This window comes from Halichoerus grypus, chromosome X (genome assembly GCF_964656455.1).
Source record: "Halichoerus grypus chromosome X, mHalGry1.hap1.1, whole genome shotgun sequence".
Classification (NCBI taxonomy): Eukaryota; Metazoa; Chordata; class Mammalia; order Carnivora; family Phocidae; genus Halichoerus; species Halichoerus grypus.
In genome coordinates this window covers 105,535,884-105,552,955 of record NC_135727.1, presented here as the reverse complement: position 1 = coordinate 105,552,955, position 17,072 = coordinate 105,535,884, and the positions used below count along the sequence as shown (strand labels likewise).

General features: G+C 40.9%; 1 protein-coding gene across 9 annotated transcripts in view; it reads right to left on the bottom strand.

Annotated features, from left to right (window-relative positions):
- DMD (dystrophin) overlaps positions 1-17,072 on the bottom strand; it is a 2,185,421-nt gene that overhangs the window by 359,064 nt on the left and 1,809,285 nt on the right. For all 9 annotated transcript variants that reach the window (XM_078064107.1, XM_078064109.1, XM_078064106.1 and 6 more), the window contains one exon: positions 1,135-1,307. In XM_078064107.1, the coding sequence (XP_077920233.1) occupies positions 1,135-1,307 (173 nt within the window). The remainder of the gene's footprint in view (positions 1-1,134; positions 1,308-17,072) is intronic.

Sequence of the window (17,072 nt, the reverse complement as noted above, 5' to 3'; positions counted from 1 at the left end):
ATGCTGTGCGTTAGTTGCTATCATTCTTATTATTTCACATTAAGTACAGGTTTTTACAAGAGTGCTTTTGAATTACAAAATTTCAGTGACATTTTCCCTCATTACTGAAGTAAATATGCTGTATGTCAAAAGTCTGGCCAATTTAGAAGAACTGTAAAGAAGAAAAAGAAATCTCCATTCTGTAATCTTATGACCTAAAGGTAGTACCTCCTCCCAGGGTTTAGCGCGCTCCCTCATAACCACTGCGAGGCCCATTCGCCCTCTTCTACCACCCTCCACTCCGACCTCTCTTCTAGACACAAAGGAAAGCACAACACATTTTTACAAAGACATGTGAATTAGGACAAGCAACTGATCAGAAAGCAGGAGACCTGACTTCCACTCCCTGTACTTCCCATGTCATTTACGTGACACCGGGCATTTCACTTAACCATCCCTGCTGTTTGCCCCTCCACCGAACCATCTCGCAAGGGGTACAGCAAGAGCTTCACTCTGTGCTCCTTACAACAATGCTGAGCTGCATCCATTAGCTTCTCAGGAGAAAGGTGACACAAAGAAAGGGGCAACGATACAAGAGAGGAGAGTAGAGAACAACAAAATGCTTAGCCTCCAGAGGACACCCTGACAAAACTGAGAGGGAACTAAAGACCAGAAGTTTCTATAATCTCTCCCTAGAGGCAGGCGCTATGGAGAGGTCTCCTCGAAAGTGTTAATTACAAGGCGTTAGGGTATTTAAGGAATGTCCTCTGTTATGCATTTAGAGTAATGCCAAAGAAAGAATTCCATGATAAACATACGTTAATTTTATCACTTTTTGTATAATCCTGTGGTAAGCCAAGAGAGAACTCTATCAAATTAGGATAGCTGTGTTCCTCATTTAAATTCACTCTAATGTCTTAATATGCATCTCTCCCATGGTTATAAAACATCGCCATTTTAATCTAATCTGAACCCTCAAGTATCATCTCCATACCAAGCAAATGAATGATTCATTTATTCAAAATAAAATGAATCATTCCAAAATTGGGTGATTTACATAAACATATGAGATATTAGCCACTCGAGCTAGGAAAGGGAAGGAACTCTTCCCATTTTAATTCATTTCTGGCTTTTTTGCCCCCGATCTTTTCCTACCTAATGTTGAGAGACTTTTTCCGAAGCTCACTCCACTTGAAGTTCATGTTGTCCAAACGTCTTTGCAACAGGGCTGCGTCATCAGAACCTTCCAGGGATCTCAGGACTTTTTGGCCATTTTCATCCAGGTTGTGATACATATCTGTGTGAGCTTCAATTTCTCCTTGGAGGTCCTACGAGACAGCAGGAAGAAGAACACGGGCGGAATTACCAAACAAGAGAGACTGGCTAACTGTGAGTCTGGAGAACTGTAAAAAATAAACTGCTCGTTCAAAAGACATTTCAATTGGGCCAACTAACAAGAAGATGCACCTCCAACTCACTCTTCTTGGGGCATTATCTCTTCATGTTATTATGTAGATTGGCAGTGGACATCTTATTAGGTCTAATAACTTTGTTCCTTTAGAATATGAATTGGAACATGATGCATCTGCAACTTTACAAATTTTGTAAGTTACATGGACTGATCCACAGATGAAAGATGATATTTTCTGGAAGTGATATGAAATAAAATTCCGTGATGAAGAAGTACACCCCAGGGCCAATAATTTCATTACACTATGGGTTAAGTCATATTTTCCATGCACCTAAGTAATCTGTAGAGTTGATTCGGACCATAAAAGCATGGAAAGACCAATAAACAAGGTTGTGCTCGGTCCACAGCTCCAGCACACTAATGGGATTCTATCGTAGGAGAGCATCTTCTTGACAATACACATTAAGTTCACCTTGGCATCATAGCATCACACATTTATTACAGCATCATACATTTATTAGTAAGATTTCGCATTTAAAATACCGTAGTATTTTTAGGCTTGACAGGTAGAAAGTCCACAGGACCTTGATAAGAGTTATGATAAGCGATTACACATTCAACCTCATTTGTATATACACAGATCAAGAAAATTATCACAGTAGAAGAATCTGACCTTTACATGGTATGTCTTCCTGTGTAACATTTTCAGCTTGAACCGGGGACTACAGCACTGATCCTGTTGCATAGCAATCCTGAGAAAAACCAGCGACTGAAAGAGCCCTGCTTTAAAATGCCAACTTTGCTTACATTCTGTTGACAGAATAAATTTCAGAGCACAGTCCTCACCAGTCAATAATAATAAACAGCCACTTTGTACTCCTCACTAAACGGTGGCCAGGCCCGTGGGTGTGGGAGGGACCTCAAAGAGAGGAGGCCTGGAATATGCAACTGACAGTTTATATTAAACAGCCAACTTTTCTTATCATTTTGCCATTATAAGCCAGAGACATTATAAATTCATTTTATATATGTGTTTCCCTCCTTGTTCCCAACAGAACAGTCAAAGCCAAAGGAACATTCCTTAGAGAGCTGCCGGGGACCAGAATTCCTTTCTGCCTACACAATGAATGGAGGCTTTGTACATTATCTGACTTGGTTTTAGAGATTTGTATGCTTCTGTTCAACAAGTTGAAAAATTCATTCTGAAGCTCTGAACAATTGGATTGATTTGTGTAACTAGGAACTCTTTTTTTTCCCGCTCCCTCTTTCTGAAATAGAATTAAATTACTCTTCTGAGGTAAGGGGGCAGTGGCAGCAGTAACATGTTAGCAGTTCTGAAGAACTGGCCTGCGATTTCAGTCACCGACTCTTAGACTCGGAATGTCGCACAAGTCAGGTAGATGAATGATGAATGTCTCCTGTCACTCTTTTTGGCAGCCAAAGTATCACGGATAGACCCTAAAGAGAATTCCGTCCCATTCTCTGTGATGGGAAGTCATGAGGGAGAATATGGATCGAAGGACATCCAACGTTGAAAGAAGCGAAATACTCCAACAGACCAAGCAGCTTCTATCTCTATCCTGTCACAAACAGGTTCCTTCTGGAAGGAAATAGCCTGATTTTGAAACTAGCTCATGTGGTGGAAAACTGGTTTTGGGCTTCTTGCAGAACAGAGTCTGATCAAACAAACATACGTCTCTTCTATGTGTGTGTACCTACCTGGCAAAACCTGCCCTCCTGAATTTGCCACTTCTTCAGGAAAAGAGAAAAGTGAGGTTAATTTATCTAAATAAATCAGGACTCCAAAGCAAACAGATCCGAGTTAGCCACATAATTCCCCCACTTTTCTCTTTTTACTTTACTTTTCTTCTTTGTTGTACTTGGTTGAAAACTTTGCCTCAGAGGACACACTTAGATTGAAACCAAACCTGTAGTTGTTCAAGAAAATAAGATATATTCTAATTCCACCAGCTTTATTCATTAACATGCATATAAATGAGAGTTAACTTGAATTTTTATATCCTGCATTGAGCTCAATCAATAGTTCCTCAAGATCATGTATATCATGAAATCATCAACACCTTCTTGAAAAAATGAGAGGTCTTCCCAAGCATAGTTAGGAAGTTGATTCATTAATTTGCTAATTTTCATCTTTGCAATTTCCATTATATCACACAGAGACATCTTTGTTGTATCATCAACAAAGAAATAAACGTAAAATTGATAAACCAGTATTTATTGGGCACTATTTGTCTAGTCTCAGTACTGGGGGAAAATGAGAAGCACGCAAGAGACAGCTCTGTCTTTACGTTTCCTAAAATCTAGTGTGTGCTTTTTATTTAATTTATTCATATTACCAACTAAATATTGATGAGAATTTCCTGCCACACCTCATAGATGTTGAGATAAAAACTCCCACCTGCCTCCTTGGAAGTTCAGAGTGGCTGAAGTCAAGTGTTGGCATTGGCAGTAAGGTAACTCATAGCTCGGTACTCCTTCTCTGGGTCATGGTGCTGGGTGATGGCAACAAATGACACATGAATGGTAAAAGGTACAAAACACAAATGTAGATCTTTATTCTTTGTCCTGGCACCATGAAGTACATGTTTTCTCTGTTTTTCATATGAGAGCACTGAGGTGGAGAGATGTTTAACTGACTCGCCTAAAGTCACCTATCTTGTAAGCATTAGAATTCGAGTTCTTTTGACTCTAGAAGATCTTGGGCTGTTCCCACCACCCCATTTGCTGGGAGCACTGGTTGTAAGAGACAGTAGTTGCTGAAGCTGAACAAGGCTACTCCTGACAAGGAGCGGGGGGGGACTACTATTGAGGGGAAAGCACCGGAAAGTTGGCATTACTGATTTTGATCAGAAACTGACCCACACGGATTGATTTATTCTGAATGAAAAATGGACTCCTGACTACCTTTTTCACTTCTTATTTGACAGTTGGGCATCTGGGACCAGCTGTGAGCAAAAACCAGAAGTTTTTAAGGTCTCCTTACTCCAAAATATCCTTGCTGCCGGAACAGAAGTTCTCCCTTCAGCAGTGTGTTCCTTTGTCTACGAGAGCCACGTGAACACTACACTGAGTAGTGACTTGACACATCAGTATCAATGTAGCTCGCCCGTGTTCTTTGGGGATGGCAGGGAATCTGTCAAGCTTTGGGACACAGGTAGCCTGCTCTAAAATGGAGGTGAGTATCGGTGAGGAACATAAGGCTTTTTTTTTTTTTTTTCCCCCGGAGGCTGCCATACTGTAGTGGAGATTTCTCAATACAAGTGGGCGGCCTGAGTCCTAGGTGGGAGGAGACATTGACAGGACAGGGAGGAAGGGACACACTCACACGCATAAAACTACCATGATGGCATTTAGCTTAAGATGAACCTTTGATTCAGGGGCCACAGAAAAGCAGGAGGGGTGGGGGGTAGAGAGAATTCTCAGAGGATAGCCCACCTGGACAAAAAGTAACCCTGGCGGGCATTTTTAAGTAGCTTTATTTCACTTTTGACTTAACTAGAAAAGATCCCTCAAAGCCTGAGTCGTTACATCCAAGGCAGCGTGTCTAATTTTTCTCTTCTTTTTGTGATCGTATTCTTTAAAAAGAACAATAACAAATGAGCAGGGGACAAAAAGGTATTTGTTACATAACCACAGAAACAGGTGCAGTGGCAGTGACAACATGTATGAGACTTACTCTGTACCAGATGCTGATCAGAGCACTGGGTGTACGTGTGCTCACTGAGGCCTCTCAGTAACCTGGGGGTAGGCACGAGAAGTATTTGCATTTTACATATACAAAAATGAAATTTCAGAGAAGTTTAACTAAAAGTGCCCAAGGTCACACAGCTAATAAACCATGTGGCCAAATTTCAAACCCAGGCTGTTGGAACTCCAGGGACTGTTGCTCTTAATCTCTAGGCTATGTCGCCTTTGAGGGTTTTTTTTTCCTATGCATTTAAAATTTTCCCAATGGGGGCAATCTGGGTGGCTCAGATGGTTAAGAGTCTGCCTTCAGCTCAGGTCATGATCTCCGGGTCCTGGGATCAAGCCCTGTGTCGGGCTCCCTGTTCAGTGGGGAGTCTGCTTCTCCCTCTCCCTCTGTCTCTCCCCCTGCCCATGCTCTCTCTCTCTCTCTTTATCTCTCTGTCTCAAATGAATAAATACAATCTTAAAAAAAAATAAAAATTTTCCCAATTAATTTTTCCTGTTACTCATACTCCTGCCTCAGTTTCAGCAAATCTAGCACTGCCATCAGACAATGCAGAGTAATGTTTTCCATACTCCGAGAGTCTTTGTATGGTCTTAATAACATGGAGACTGTTAAACAGATCTGAAGCAGAGGACAGAGACATATCCAATACAACAAGAGATAACATAAATTGAGAAAATGGGTGCCAATAAAAAACATAATTTGTTGCCCTCCCCCCCTCAAAGAACCATAGAGCCTCAAATTCTGTGCACTTGGAGAGCAAATCTCCAAGGTGATGTCAAGCAGTTCAGCCGTCTGGCAAGTGGTATGTCCACAGCGCAGCGGTTTTAGGAGTAGGGAGAAGCTTGTTTCCTGGAGAGCTTTTTCAAATCTCACACCCCCTTCTTGTCCAAGAGTCTAGCCTCCTCCTGTCCTAAGTGCCCTTTCTCAGCCTCCAGGGAAAAGCAATGGCGAAGTGCCATCAAGTAGACATGGTTTGAGTCTGTCCCTTCTCTTTCCCTTGTTAGCTACATAAGTTTGAAAACTCTTTAATCTCTTTGGCTTCACTAAATATTAAGTAGTAATACCTCCCTGCTGGGTTGTTGTGAATATTACATGGAACAATTTTTATAAAATACTCTGAACAGTGTCCAGAACACAAGAGGCCTTTAATAAGTAATAGCTAATATAAGGGTTGCTCTTCTAAGAGAATCAGGGTGGAAATCAAGTGATAGACTTCATGAACTCATGCGACTTCATCCGAGCCTTGAAGGATGGATAAGACCAAGAGAGGGAGAGGGAAGAGGACGTTCCCATTGGGAAGAAGGACATAAGAATGGCAGAAGGTGGAAGTGAGTGTGGTTTATGAGCAGGGATAATGAACCTCACAGCCTGATTGGAACACATGATGTGTGTTAGGAAGCAACAGATGGAATGTAGTCGAGGTCCTTAAACTAAGCGGGGCAAAAACCTTTCAGGAAGTCACTGACAATAAAAGTTTACAAGGAAAAGTAAGACAAACACAAGATCATGGAATATTACATCTGTACTATCTCATTCAACAAGTAGAATGATCCTTGGGGTCCCTAAGTAATAAGACAACTGGGGAAGAATATGAAAAGTTATAAAAGTTTTACTAGAAGCAAAATAAAGAAGAGAGATGTCAAGAGTAAGGGCGACACCCTTCTTTTTATTACCCAAGCAAATGGTTATGAGACTATTTCCAAACATCCTGGGTAACAGTATCCAAGTATTTTCTTTCCTACGTACATGGAATTATTTGTCTCTAAAAGAACCCAGCAAATGATGACTTCCCTATCTTGAATACAACCGAGAGGTCAGCAAGAAAACTGACAGAAAGATGCAGGAAGAACAAACATAAGTGACTACATCTCCCTATAAAATTCATTACAGACACATAATCTCTAATCTTTTCTGAAAGCAATTAGTAGGCGGATAATAAGGCCATTAGTTCCTTTTTACTGATAACTTTCCCCTAATTCAAATACACTTGATAGAAAAAAAAAAAAAAAAAAAAGAACGGCGATCTGATTTCCAAGAACTTAAAAGGTCAGATACAGAAGATCCAGAACAGGAGAGAAGGTATCTGTCAGGGCTACACTGCACGTGGCAAGGAGTGACACGTGACAGAGAACCAGAAAGGTGTAGAAGGAGCCGCGAGCACACAGAGGTGACCCGGGTTACACAGTGTGGCCTCTTACAGCCCTACCTACCAGCCCTTGAAGGCATCACCTTGCTTGCATGTGAAGCAAAATCATTATTGTTAGTAATGAAGATCCTAAATTCAGCAGAAAAAGCAGGTTTATGTTCAGCAAACTCTATTTAAGAAGGAAGCAGTATGTATAAAACTCTTTAAATGAATTTATCCAACATAGTTATCCTGAAAAGGTGTTGATGCTTTAAAGAAATTCAACAAACAAAAATACACATACAAAAGTAAAACTCCCTTAGCTTGGCTATCCAAAATGACTTGCAAAACATGTGCTCTAAATACTTGAGGTTTGGGAGCACACACACACACACACACACAACACACACACACACACATACTCCATTATGAGAACAGAAATCAAGAGTAAATCTTTAGAAATGTTTACAGCAATCTAAAAATAAAAAGCATGGGGTTGCATTTTGTGTCTGGTTTTTGTAGTTTTAAAAGTAATTCATTTTTATTGCATGTTACAAAAGTATCAGTCTAGTATGGATTGAACATTACAACTAGCAAAACAAAACAGAATTATCCTTCCTAATGGATTTTTTTGAGAAGCACCCATATAAAGGAATTGGACCTACAATCTTGACCTTATAAGGACTCTAATCTAAGCAGCAGACATTCCTAATTCACTCAGGAAATGCAGCTGGGTACGGACTCACAGAGGCTGTGACTCTTTCCCCCTATTCTATATGTGGCCATTGCAATCCTTTTTAAAAGCAGCAGAGTTGTCATCCCAAGAGAAACAAGAGTTAATTTGAGGACTGCCGTTTGGCTTGGAGCCTGGTTGCTCTAGGTAGATAAGGAGTGTGTTTTCGGGTCCACTGCATCGCAATGCATCTTAAACGAGCGGCTATGGATTTAGGAGTCCACAGGCTGTGCTTTAAAAATGGCTGTTATTAAGGTCCTCAGAGACTATTATCCTGCAGGGTTTGTTGTCTTTGCTTTCATATCTCATTCGAGAATTCTCACCCTTATGCACTAGAACAGTGGAGAGAAGGGATATGCTCTCCTGCCTCAGTACATTCCCAGGTGCAAACCTTGATTTCAAAATCTAATCTTTAAAAATGCCTGGCCTATGGTGGATACCCCGGAGGAAACTGAGCAAAATCCCATTTGTCAGACCGCCTTAAGCAATTCCGAACTCGGGCAACACGTGATGCTTTCTCTCCTTCTCTGACCCTCTGGTTTATGCTAGCCTTAAAATTACTTTTTAAAATCAAAGAGTTCACTTCAGATGTACTAGGTTGGAAGTAAGATTAGAAGTGTCTTCTCTCTTCTGCGTCGCGTTTTTCCTAGTTTCTTTTTATTCTGTCACAGTGCGCAAATGTTCTGCATATTTATTCATCACACAAACATGCACTTAAGTGCCTATTGAACTTCCAAGACTTCACTAGGAGCTGCGGGAACACATATAATGTAAGAAAGATGTAGTCCCAGCCCTTAAGTTAGTCCGTCTCTTCCTTCCTTCCTTCCTTCCTTCCTTCCTCCCTCCCTCCCTCCCTCCTTCCCTTCCTTTCCTTTTCTTTCTTTCTTTCTTTCCTTCCTTCCTTCCTTCCCTCCCTCCTCCCTCCTTCCCTACTTTTCCCTCCTCCCACTAATATTTCATATATCAGCATCTAGGCCCGCAGTGGTGAAAAACAAACTTCTACCTTCTTGATGTTCACAGCATAATAGGATGAACAGAGAGAGAAATCTCATAAACAGGAAAGAAATCCATTTGTACATATCATTTGCTCCCCATAATCAAAGAGCACCTCCCCCACACCACATGTGCACCATTGTTTTCACCACAGCAGACATGACATACTATAAAAGTATTTGAGAATGATTACCTGGGGGGGGGGGCAGTTTTCAGGGTAAATGGCAATGGCAGCAGGGAGAGAATGGAGGCAGGAATTTAGCTGACAGGCAGCCTTAGCCATTCTTGAACCAATAACGTGGTGGCTCCAAAACCAGGAAGGAAGGAGGAGGGATCACCAAACGCTCATAAATTACAGAAATAGCTGCACGTGTGACTCACTTTCAGCCTTCCCTCGGTCTACCTTTGGAAGGTAGAATTAGGCAAAGTGATAACTGTTCACCAAAGCATTTTAAAGGCAGAAATATTATTTTAAGTTTCTTTTCCCCAGGAGTAAGACAAACATTATATATGCTGTGTTTTATTTATTTTTTTTAAGATTTATTTTTATTTATTTGAGAGGGCAGGGAGGAGCAGAGAGAGAGAGAATCTCAAGGAGACTCCCCATTGAGTGCAGAGCCCTATGCGGGGCTCGATCCTGTGAACCATGAGATCAGGACCTGAACCCAAACCAAGACTCTGGCGCTCCGCCTACTGAGCCACCCAGGCGCCCCTGTATATGCTGTGTTTTAAACACACATATACACACACTCACCCGTCGGTACCAAGTAAATTACAATGACCAGGCAAGGGCACAGACACCAAAGCTGCACATAGTTACATAGACACAGGAGATTCCCACCTCAAATACATTCTATGCAGGGCTCCTAAAGTATATGGGAGTGGGTTTTAAAGGACACCCAGTCCTGAGAAAGGGTGGGTAGAGTAACGCCACATGGGGTGTTTTAAAGCACTAATGTGCCATGGACACAGTGGGGAGCTAATGTTGGCACCCATTTGGCTCAGCACTTAAGTTATAAATAACAATGACATGCCTTCATGATGTTGGTAGTGGAAGATAAAACAAGACCTTAGGCGGGCTGTTTTCTTTTTTACTAATATATCTGAAATTCACATAAAAACCTATACTGTGTTGCAATATTTTTCCAGATATTGCTATATGGCTTCATTGCTCATAATTGGGTATTTCCTCCATGAGACATCTTTCAGAAGACCATTGCCAGTGGTAATCCTGAAAGGCCTTCACACTTAAACTCAAGATGGCACATTTAAATCATAGAGATAGCCACATATTAAAAGTCTACGATGTTGAAGGTACTTTTGGTTTTGTATTGTGTTTTATGTGCAGGAATCAGGCCATTTGAAGATAACTATCCTTATCTGAGAAAGACCAGATGGGCCTTTCCAACACTGAAACATACTTATTATTGCAGAGCCACTATGAGGGGTGGGGGCAGGAAACCAACACTCACACTCCTTACAAATCCTCCTCATCAATTCTATGAAGTAGGCCTTCTTATCCCCCAGTTGAGGAACCTACAATTTGGAGAGATGGAACGAACCTGTCTGAATCTCATAGCCATTGGGTGGCAGAAGCAGGATTAGGGCACAGATCTGCCCGAATTGGTATTCTTTTGATTCCCCTTAATTCCTCCCCACTCTTCAAATACAAAGCAAGTATCTTCTGAGTTGGGCTACATGTAACACAACACAGTAATTAATTCATTAGGGTTCTTGTGAGATACTTAGTTTGTGCAATTTTCTGTGACGCTCTGAGAAGAATGGCCAGGCAACTGAATTAGATTCCAGTTAGGTATTTCCTTATTGACTCCTCCTTAGTCAACTCTGAACTCACACCTTTCATGATTTTCAGTGGCTCCAAATGAACAGAACACATTCTTATTCTTAAAATAGTCAACTATCTTTCCATGGACCAATACACATCTGGTTATATTTATCTATACAATTTGTCTATATTATATGCAGAATTGAAAGTTAGAAAAGCTCCTATTTCCTGAATCTCTTTGTCACAGAGCTCTCTCTTTTCTCTCTAGAGAATCTGTGTAGTTCAAGACTATATTAGAAATAAGCAATTAGTTGACGTCGTCTCATCCTGACAGCAATATGTAAGAAGAAGGCAAGAACATATGGCAAAGTGCCATAATTATTTTTGATAATACACTAGAAATCATAACAGCCATGTAGCTAATTTCCTCTGGCTCATTTTAATTATGAATGCTGTAAATGCAGAACAACTTTATTCCATCCCCCACCCCTCCAAAGAAACCCCTCCTAATATCCCAATACGACCACAAACAACCCGACACTGAGGCAATTGTTTGGAATAGGTTAATGACATCATAAATCTAAGATGATTTTACATCTTTTCACTTTAAATAGCACGATAGTTTCCAAATAATTCACAAACACACATTGGACATGACCGTGTTCATTTGTGGGTATTCATTCATCAAAAGCTTAGAGATATTACCTTTAAAATGAATTCTAGGTATCCATAAAGTGTGAATGTTAAAGAAGGTTCTAGTATCATGATGTTAACTAAAGTCCTACTGACATAATTAGGTCTGATTCTCTGCTGTTCTTTGGTGAGTTAATTTCTGTCTATTACCAAGTAGAGCAAATTGCTTTTTTCTGGAGAGTGTAATGGTTTTTTTGTGCCTAGGGAGTTACTTCCCCCTATTTAGCTTTTCTTCTCTCATGGAACAGGGTGGATGGTGATTGGGAAAAAATATACTCTCTTTCGCAAGGTATAAGGAAAAGGAAGAAGAAGGTATATGCATATGGACATTAATATAAAGATAGGTAACACTGGCCTAGCTGCCAAAGGAAATGCCATAAATGAGAAAACTGGCAAAACAGCATCTGGCAAAATATCCAGGATGTTTCTTCATTCCTAGAACCCACTATGCTGAATCCAGAAACCCACTCATGAGTCTTCTGTTGCATACCCACCAATCTTTCCCAAAGCATTCAGTTCAGTTTGGAACATCCTAGAGACCCTGGACCACCCTCATTGAAACAGACCCAGGGCATCCTTGGCCTTTGGCCATGCGACAATGCTTCTTTCATCTGAGAACAGGTACATCTGAAAAACTATCTCCAGTAGAGTAAGGTTTGGAAAGGCTTAGGTTTTTCCATGCCCATGAGATAAATTATATAAGTTTTAATAAAGGACTAGAACAGAAAAATGGAGGTTTTGATAGATTATTTTACATCATAAGAATTTTTATGTGGGAGCTACACTGGAATATGTCACAAAACAGCAGAAACCTGCCTCACAGTGCCTTGAGTAAGGAAGGAAAAATGAAAGTTGGATTTCATCATTGTCACTGATCTGGAGTATATATCAGTCACCCCAAGAAAGAGAAGCGGTAAACAGATTATGTCCATAGTGCTTTACTGTGGACAAATGCTTTTGTTCTACACTTCTCAGATAGGGACAGAGGGACTGTACAGTTATCATGAATTTCTGCTGAAATTGCTGATGTAGTTGAGAGTTTAATAGAAAAAAACCTCAGCAGCAGGGGACTAAGAAACCAATGTGGATGATACCTAATTATTAACGTTATCTTTAGTAGAAAATAGAGGGGCTTGCTGAAAAACCCTTCTGCCTGGTTCTGTTAGAGTTTCGTTCCTTTCTGACTTTCTGATTTTTTTCCCTTTGGTGGGTTGACAGCAAGATGGGGGTCTCGCCCAAATCATGTCTGAAGACAATTGTAAAACCACAAGAGATAAGTTTCTTATTTCAAGGACCCTATAGTCTCCTGAAAAAGTCTTCAGTGATAATGGTATACAATAATGTTAAAGTGGACACAGCCCAATGGGAACAGAGCAATTAGCTCTGTCACCAAGATTTGCAGATGCCATCACACCTGTGATGATAGGTGAACAGGGTCTTGAAGGATGAGGAAGAGCTGACCAGGAAAGAAGTGAGAGGATAAAATTTGAAACACCGGGAAGGGCAAGAGTAAAGTTGAAGATGAGCTGAGATGAGACAAGAGTATACGTCAGAGCTGAGCAACTCTATGTGGCCAGAGGGAAAGGTCCATGGGGGGCGGGAGAGAGGAGCTTGTTTTCTCTGTGTCATCCACATGTACCTGTGAACATGAACTTTTGCAGCATGTATTGGTAACTTGTCTTATTGACTCCTCCTTAGTCAACTCTGAACTCACACCTTTCATGATTTTCAATGGCTCCAAATGAACAGAACACATTCTTATTCTTAAAATAGTCAACTATCTTTCCATGGACCAATACACATCTGGTTATATTTATCTATACAATTTGTCTATATTATATGCAGAATTGAAAGTTAGAAAAGCTCCTATTTCCTGAATCTCTTTGTCACAGAGCTCTCTCTTTTCTCTCTAGAGAATCTGTGTAGTTCAAGACTATATTAGAAATAAGCAATTAGTTGACGTCGTGGTGCAGTGGTCCTCAAAGTTGAGCGAGCTTATTAAAACACAGGCTGCTGGGCCCCAACCCTGGAGTTCATGATTCTGTAAATCTGGTGTAGAGATCAAGAATTTGCATTTCTAACAAGTTTCCAGGTGATGCTGATGGAGCCAGGGATGGAACCCCTTTGAGAATGAACACTGGTCTCACATAATGGGCCTTAACCTCCTGGCGGTCATGAATGCCTTTATGAAAATGATGGATCCTCTCCTGAAAAACCTGCACAAGTACTCATAACCACAAAATATGACCTCTAATTTCATGGGCTTCCAAGACCCACTGAAAGGAAATAGAGGGACAGTAGCCTGCTGGCATCTACCACCACCTGCAAGAAATACAATGAATTAACGAAGACAACAGATCTTTCAAGTACTGTTTTAACAGAAAACTCCTAGGAAGAAGAACACATTGAAAGATGTGACTACAATATGGTTTTGCTGACTTACGCATCTTGGAATTAGTCTTACTGATCCTAGGCACAAAATGACTACATTTGGGGGGTGGTGGTGCCCGGCAGAGGACACCCTTGGGTGCTACAAAATTTCCATCACTCTAGCCACATTCACGTAACCTGGTCCTTTTCCATTGTGACCCACCATCTTCTTGGGAAACAACACATGAAAGGGGGAGGAGGAATGACATAGAGGAAAAGGGTGCATTGAGCCAGGGGCCCGTGGAAAGACACAGAAGTTGGCACTCCAAGTTAAGGGTAGCTATGGCCCTAGAATGTCTGTCTGGTAGCTCAGGACCGAAGAAAGAGATGATCAAGAACATGCTTAAAAGGAAACTTCAAATCAGTCACGCTACACAGATAGGAGACAATCCCTATTGTAGAGAAAAGAACATTTGACTTTACTCTTTCCCTATGAATCCTCCTCATGTGCTTTCCATAACCCAGCAGTCTAGATATTTTTAAATGACCTTGAGAAGAAAGCAGAGGTGTTCTTTATTTCATGAAAAGAAAGCCATCTTTCATTTCAAGAACCTCGGGCCTGCTCTGCATGCATGCATGGAGTCCAGAACACAAGGCAAATACCGGAGGATTCAGTTTGGCCACTAGAAATTCAAGCGATGGCTCTGAGGTTGGGGAGAAAAAGTCCGGCCAAGCTGGAAAGCAGAACTCTTCCTCTGGCTTCTGGAAGAAGAACTAGTGCCACAGGCACAAGTGCCCTGTAATAATCAGGAAGTTACACCTCTGAGTCCATGGTAATGTTCTGTTACTGCATGGGACGTTTTGCCTAAAGCCAGGAAAACTCTGAGGATAATGTTTTAGCTGCTGATTCATCTCCCTCGGTCTTCAATTCTTCTCAGCAAACTTTTATTGGGTTTCATCATGGGCACATTTACAGAGCAATTTCCATAATGATAAAATCTCTTCAAATGAGATTTAGAATATAATTAAAGGGCAGATCTGATGTGGTAGCGGCATTGTTGCACGGCGGCCATACATCATCGTGCCACAGAGCACTCACTCAGCTAGCCTATGGCATGACCCCAATTTTGCTCTGGTAAGATTACATGTCCTTGTTTCATGCTAATGGCTTGATTCGGAAAAAATAAAAGAAGATAAGACAGCCTCTCTCCATTGGAGAGATAAGCCCAGGAATATGAGTTAGAGTTCTGTACCCTCCTCTGCTCACTCTGTATCTTAGACCTCAGAGGTTGCAAGAAACTCCTCGAACGTGGAGGCTAACACTGACAAATGGACTGGTGTAAGCCGACAGGATTTGCTGGCCCGGAGAAGTGGATCTCCATAAATCCTACAGCCTCTTCTCCCAGTTTTAAGTGCCATCACTAGAAAAGTGGAAACTACACGTTATGGTTCCCTGAATGGATGGATGCTTGCTCCTGGAAAAAGGCCTGGTGCCTGCAAAAGCAAGAAAATGTTCCTTGGGCAGGTCCATTTTTGAAACCTCAAGAGTAACTTGGCCTATTCTTCACTATAAAATCAATGTGACTTTCAGCTTTGCAATTTCCCAAATACCTGGCCTACCCAGATCCTCACTCATAAGTATCACCAATTACAGTATTTACTGAGTGATAGGAAAGGATTTTGTTACTGGGCTACTGGTTTACACATGGAGAGCTAATCATATCATACGATTTGGAAATCACATTTTCTACCACTCAGGACACATCAAGTCCTTTAAAAGACCAGACTTTAGATCTAAGATCATAATTAAATAATGGATTCTGAAGCATTTAGAAGAGGATTGGGGCCTTTTAAACACCATCTATTCATTACCTTCTCTTTTCAACATATCATGAGGAGCTTCACAGGATGAAAAAGCCTTATGATGTCTGACTTAGAGAGAGCATTGAGAATTCCACTAATTTTTTTTTTTTTCTGTTTCTCTCTTTGACTATAATTCGTTTGGCACAACACTTCGTCTATGGAATCAAATTTATCCTTGTGATGTTGGGAGTTACAAAATAGCTCATGGGTTTTAAAATACCACTGGATGTATGAAATTAAATTATAGTCAGTAAAAAATAATTCGGGGGTGTTTAACTAAATGATGATGACAAATTCTCATTCAATAGCTACCATGCTTTTCAGAGCAATAATGTGTTGATAGGTAGAAGTAAGACACCAAGTTCAAAGAAAGTCCACTTCTGAAGAGAAAACGAACCTATTTTACCTCTGAAATGAACACAATTTATGTCTCTTTATTCCAAAGAAAGCTCATAAGTTATCAGCAAAACTCACCTCCCTTATCAAAGATGCAATGCTACTTTCGATTTGCCTTAATAGCAAACAACTCATGCAAAGTTTGATTTCACTGTAACAATACCCTCTTTTAGCTAAATAACCCTTGTCAACCCTTGGATAAAGTTTTCTGCCAAAGAATTCCCCTCCTTCCCACTCGGCACCAGAGATAAAAGGATGGAAGAGACGGCCCCGTTCTCGGTAGGACTGCATGCTTGCCCTCACTCAGCCAGACCTTCCCTGCCTGATTTCATTTCCACGGAAAGTCCTACAGGATAACGTGGAGGGCAGCTCCCTCAATTACTTCTCCCAACATCCCACTGCTTCCAATTACTCCTGATTTTCTGTTACAATCAGTAGCCTTGAAACTTGAACTATCCAACTGTTTTAAATGCAGAAGAGAAAATCCTAGGGAAAATGGGGGAACAGAAAAGAGTTCCCGCATTTCTGAAGAGCCGCATTGTGCGGGCATGATTGTTTTTCATCAGCCTTGACCTCTCTGAGAGGCAATATTTCTTTTCATGCTTGAGGCTGACATTTCTTCTCACTAAATAGTTAATTAGCATGGTGCAAATACAGCATTCTTCCTTTGGAAATATGTAAACGCAGTCCCCAACTTACAGAGTTCTGTAACCCAAAGTCTTTTGCAAGTCAATGGTTCAGAACCCAAAACTCAAATTTCCACAGAAACAGTAGTCATATATATTTCAGGCCAGAAAATATACAGCTATTTGATCTCTAATGTCGACGATCTATGTCATTTTGATATCATTACTTTGGGTTATGTGGTTTGGGAGGCATGTATTTTGGGGGGTACAAAAGGGAGAGGAAGAATGGAAAGAAAATTTTTCTCCTTGAATCCTGAGTCTGCCCAATGCAGAACAGTAAGCAAAGGAGATCTGAAGGGGCACCTGCTCATTTCGCTCTACC